We start from the raw sequence: 6,000 nt of genomic DNA on the forward strand, positions 1-6,000 counted from the left end.
AATTTCAAAATTGTTTGCATCAAAACATAAATATATACAAAAGCTTATTTGTCAGTGTTCTGTGTTAGTTAATGGGTGTCCCATTTTGCAGTTTTACTAATCATTTTTGCTGTTGTTTGCATACTTCATGAATTTTCCAGTTGGAGAGGTTCACTCATGAGAAGTGCCTTAATTTTTCTCTCTATCCCTCCTTTATAAAAAGGCATACCTCCTTTTTTTTTATAATTTTTTTTTTTACTTTTGGCTGCATTGGGTCTTTGTTGCGGTGCGCGGGCTTCTCATTGCAGTGGTTTCTCTTGTTGAGGAGCACGGGCTCTAGGTGCGAGGGCTTCAGTAGTTGTGGCATGCGGGCTCAGTAGTTGTGGCACACGGGCTTAGTTGCTCTGCGGCATGTGGGATCTTCCCGGACCAGGGCTTGAACCCGTGTCCCCTGCATTGGCAGGCGGATTCTTAACCACTACGCCACCAGGAAAGTCCCAAAAAGGCATACCTCTTAACTGTCATATTTGTCAGAGAATTGAGTGTAATGGAATTGATTCTTGCCCTGGTAGGTACATAGCACACTTCAGGAAATTAAAATTTTAAATGTAATCCCTTAACTTCCATCACCTCAATTTTTTACTTTCTGTGCTGTAATTTAACCATTATATCTTCATTTTGAACACTTTATTTATTTACACTTCTCTACATTTATAATTCTATATTTTCTGTGCAGAATTTCTTGGCCAGTTACTTTGAATTCTTTGTCTTCTACAAATGTGATCATTAGTTTTCTTCTCTTTGAATTACTCACGTTAATATATATAAATGTGATGTTTGTTCACAATGTGCTTTGAGATTTTAATATTAAAATACACATTTGAACTTCAGTGTTACATGATTTATTAATAAGTGGAATTCTATTTAAGGTAAGGTAAGCTGTCCTAGGCTTCACCCAGGAGCATTTAAAGTTCTTTTATAATATGTATACCAATTGTACCTATGTGAGAGTATTAAAGAATTGTTGGTATGTCTCTTGTTATTCTATATGAAGCAGAGTAAGTCAATGAGAAGCCTAGGATTAGAAATCCAGTAGCCTAGGATTAGAAATTTGAGACAAGCTTTTAACCTTTTTTATGCCTTAGTTTCTTCATCTTTAGGGAGTTCTACCTTGATTATGCATATTTATGGAAGAGATTTGTGACTCCATCTCTGCATTACTACTTGGTTTAGAAATATGAGTGCTTTTCTATGTACCAGAATTATAATACTAATTGTTTATCTTAGGTTTAACTTTTAAATTAGTTCATATTTCACTCGGTTTGCACCAAATGTCAGTGGAGAATGGTGACCTGGAAGCCTCCTAGTTGACAGGGGAAACCCAACTTAGCCTTAAACACTGGTTGTGGATAAATCTGAGAGTGGCTAATTGATGTGCAAGCAATTGAAAGTTGACTATACACACATAACGCTTATCTTTCAGATATATTTGTAGAAAAATATGATAATGTTTATGAAAGACTTGGATATTCTGAAGAAAGATTCTTTATAAAATTAAATTTTGATTTACATACTGCCACTGCAGTATTTGTACTGTGTTACCTACTGATTGCTATCATTTTTCAGATGAGTGTTCATCTGATTACTCCAGGTGATTCTACACTGTGCTTGTTAAAACATGTTGAAATATAATTAAGAAGACACAAAAATGTATCAGTTAATTCCTTAGTTAAACCACCATTTACATTTCTCCCAGAGGATATTAATCCAATTTATTAAACACAAATGTAAAGTATTTCACCTGAATAAGAAAACAAGGTTGGTGAATGGATGAGTTAGAATCATTGATTTATTTGCTTGATTCAGATGAGTTAAAGTTGCTCTGTATTGATGTATTTTGAGCACATTATTTTGAATGCATTTGCAGAATACAGAATTAAGTATAAACAAGTGTCCAAATGATAGTTATTGTTTCAATAGTAGTCTAAAAATTTTGATTCTCAATTAAAATCTTGAAAGCTAAGCATTCTAGTTTGAGATAAAAAACTTTTATTTTTTCAACTTATTTGTAAAGACCTATCTTGCTTAAGCTTTTATCAGTCTTTTATGAGCTTTAAATTGATTAAAATACATTAACTATTTTCTCAGTTTGTGGTCTCTTTTTATCACATACCTAAATACTGATAATTCAAAATGCCTTACACACTGTTGACGTTTAAGTATATGTTATGGAAAAAGTTAAATTATAATCAGCTCTTGATTATTTATGCCAGTGGTATGAGAAATATAATGGACATTGGAAAAACAGCCATATATCAAATTTAATTTTAGATTTTGTATGAAAATTTTCACGACAGGTTTACTTGTGTAAATATTATATATGAAAAACATAAAATCGTGAAATGTTTGAGGAGTTGTGAGCTGAGTGACAAGTGGGCAGTGTGGTGTAGAAACATACCAGGAGGTCAGAGAAACCTGGGGATTAAATGTTTCAGTATGTTTAATATACATACTTAATAAAGTATGTATATTATTGAGAGTTGACTATAATGAGATTACCTTGGATGAATGAATTTGATATTTCACAGAGTTTATTTTAATGTTTAATGTATTTTCTTTACTTCTCCTTAATTGAAAAATTGATTGTTAGCTCTAAGTAACAGTTTTAAAATGTAATTAGGAAATAATAAATTGTCTTATTTTCTTTTTTTTTTATTCTTTTTTTTCTCTTCTTCTTCTTTTTTTTTAGGGTATGAGTATTATAGAACAATTAGACCCTGTATCTTTTAGCAATTACTTGAAGAAATACCATAATACTATATGTGGAAGACATCCCATTGGGGTGTTATTAAATGTGAGTATCCTTAGGAAGCCTTGATTTTTTAACATTTGATCCTATTATGTTTCAAAATGTCTTAATTGTTATCATCTGTGACACCTTATTAGCTTTGGTTTTAGATACATAGTCAATTTTCTTTCTAGTTCCTTTAAGATAATTTAAATTTCCATTGTTTTGGTGACTTAAATAAAATTATATATCACTGTTTGACAGGTCAATACTTTCTTTTAAATACAGAAAGTTATTTAGAAGAGAAACCCATTTTTTTCTCTTGACTCTGAGCCAATTCCAATATGCTCTTTACAAATATAAACCAAAGTAACGTCTCAAGAAATATGGTCTTACTAATTTTTTGGTTTTCTTTAGTGTTCCTGACTTTATAAAAAATAAATGGAAGATTCTGCTCTTGAGTTTTAGATATTCATAATTTAATAAAGCAAGGCAGATGACATGTATATGTTTTTCTCCTTATAACAAAAACAATATTTCATTTAAAGACTGGTAAAGAGGCAGAAGTTTTGGTTAGCTGGATTTTCTCAAGAGATAATAGCATTAATTTTTTTCCTAATAAAACTGAAATTGAAAGAAAATGAGAGACTCAAAAAGAAGACAGTGTACACTCAGGAATGGTTAGAGGAAGTAATAATGGGCTCATTGTTTGGAGAGGCAGAGAAATACTGGAGTTGGTAATGTAGTCTAGAATAGTCTAGGGTAGGAACCTAAAGGTCTAGTATTACTTTACTGTGATTTGAAAAATAGTACATTGTGGATTTTTAGGAAAGATCTTCTCTTAAGCAGTGTTGATTGACTGGGAGAAAAGCCTGTTAAGGGCTTAAATTGATTTCTGAAATTTGAACTAGAATAAGCTATACTAATTTACTAAAGTTTGAATTGGGTCAAATAAAACTTTAGTAAAATAAATGATGAGCCAATTCACAATTAAAGTAAAAACCCTGGTATACCTCTTAGATTTGGAACTTAATTTATATACATTTAAAATTTCAGACAAAGAAAAGACTCCAACATTTCAAGACGAAAGTGGCCAAGGTTTGGTTTAGAGAACAGAAAGAAAGATACTATGATTTTTTTTAAATTTTATTTATTTATTTTTTAAAGTGCCTTATTAAATACAGGGAGAGATAGAGTGGAAGATGACTGATATTTATCAAGAAGCTAGATTAGGAGAAGTTCTTTGAGAGAATGAAATAAGGAGTTCTTTCTTTTTCCTATATAATATGGGGCGACGAGAAATTCAAGAAACTAAGAGTGAGAGAGAGATCTAGGCTTCAAAGTTAAGCTACCAGCACATTCAGAGAGTGCTCACTTTTTTGTGGGATGTCTGTCATAACCAAATTTTTCTTTTTCTAGGCTATCACAGAGCTGCAGAAGAATGGAATGAATATGAGCTTTTCCTTTTTGAATTATGCCCAGTCAAGCCAGTGTCGAAACTGGCAAGACAGTTCAGTGAGTTATGCAGCTGGAGCACTCACGGTTCACTGAAGCTCTGAATCCTCAGGGATGCCACCTGCACATACTCATACTCTGTCCAGGGTCCCAGCCTAACCCTTACCAAGATACTGGTCCTGGTTTGGGGGGATTCTGAAACCTCAAACTAATAGAACTTTCTTCTCTTCTTTTCTAGTAGGTGTAGTCCTTCCTTAATTTCAACTCATTAAAAAAATGCTTTATAGTTTAGAGCAGTGGAAGGAAGGCTGGCATCAAAATATTTTGATCAAAAAAAAAAAAAGGCAATGTAAAGGCACAGTTGTGGCAGTCAGTTTTTTGAAAGTAACTTGTAAAGCATTTACCATATCCTAAATTTGCACTCTTTGCAGACTTGTGCACATATACTCCGCTTTCAGAATAGTTTTGCAAATTGTACACAAACAAACAAAAAGGGTGGAAGCTTTTTAATAAAGAAATTGCATTTATAAATGATCTGTATTAGAATATAAAAATCTCCAGTTATAGTCAATTACTACCCGTGTTGTACAACAGATACCTTCTATTTTAGTTGCTAATAAAGGGCTACACAACTCAAAATAGTCTGATTTAAACTTATTGCTCTGTGGTACATATGAAAATTGTTTTTTATTAATTCCATTTCAGAATTTTTATGTTAAAAGTGGTAAACTTTAGCTCTTATGTAAAAATATGTTAGGATGTATTTTTATATTTTACATATTTATGTGATTTTTTTATCACAGATATTAGAATCATATTTTAAAGTTAGCTTTTAAAATTACATACAGTTTGCCTTTTTATGTGTGACATCACTTTGTGTCATTACTGTATTATAACACAATATAAATTCAAGATTGGTGAAGAACATAGGTGTAGTCCTGTAATTCAGAGATAGTGCTTGATAGGCAGTAGTCTGCAAATGAGGAAATATTGAAGAATGTTCTTAGTGTTTTTCAAATCATTGCAGACCATACACTGCTGCTATGCTTTTTTAGTGCTTCAAGCAATTTGACTCTCTTACTTGAATTTTTAGCAAGAAGTCATTAACAATAACAAAAAACCACTGGATTTTCTTACAGTTCTACAATTTTTTTTTGTCACGATTTTTGGTGCGGCTCTTCCAACTAAAATAATGGTATGGTGTTGTATTTCTTCCTTTAGCATAGACCAATCGTAGTCACTTTGGCAAAAAAAAAAAAAGTTAATTCAATTAGTTAATATTGGCCATCATGTATGTACTAGATTATACCTATTTTAATATAACAGTGGGTATTGTTACATTGGAGAGCATTTATATCTTCAGTGTTATGCCAGAATAGCACAATTTTTAGATGCCTTGCACCAATTTTATTTAAAGATTTGCATTTCTTACTTACTAAATACCAACTTTCTATACTCAAGAACTGAGATAAAATACTGTAATCTTTTGGATTCAAAATTACCCACCTATCCATATGTGGAAATTATATTCTTACATATTAGTGATTTATTTCCCATCATTCAGATATACTTTTGAGTACTGTAAATATTTATTCCTTATTTATTTTAAAGACTATAAAAATTTCAAAATTGACTACAGAGTAAATTTTTAATGTTTTCTGGGTATAAAAATAATACATGATTATTACAGAAAATTTAGAAAATGCTGATAGCTATAAAGAAGAGAAAAAAAATTACCTGCAATCTCACTATCCAGAGATATACTGTTAATATTTTTT

General features: G+C 31.4%; 1 protein-coding gene across 7 annotated transcripts in view; it reads left to right on the forward strand.

The window, feature by feature from the left end:
- The window catches only part of MEMO1 (mediator of cell motility 1), a 134,917-nt gene extending 130,056 nt beyond the window's left edge, over positions 1-4,861 (forward strand). For 6 of the 7 annotated variants that reach the window (XM_082427006.1, XM_082427005.1, XM_082427002.1 and 3 more), the window contains 2 exons: positions 2,729-2,833; positions 4,187-4,861. In XM_082427006.1, the coding sequence (XP_082283132.1) occupies positions 2,729-2,833; positions 4,187-4,318 (237 nt within the window). In that variant the 3' untranslated portion in view covers positions 4,319-4,861. Of the gene's footprint in view, positions 1-2,728; positions 2,834-4,186 lie in introns of those variants that run through there. The other variant, XR_014254110.1, reaches the window with a different exon arrangement.
- Positions 4,862-6,000: the final 1,139 nt, after the last annotated feature.

The sequence above is a fragment of the Balaenoptera physalus genome (assembly GCF_965194825.1).
Source record: "Balaenoptera physalus genome assembly, chromosome: 15".
NCBI classification, from domain to species: Eukaryota; Metazoa; Chordata; class Mammalia; order Artiodactyla; family Balaenopteridae; genus Balaenoptera; species Balaenoptera physalus.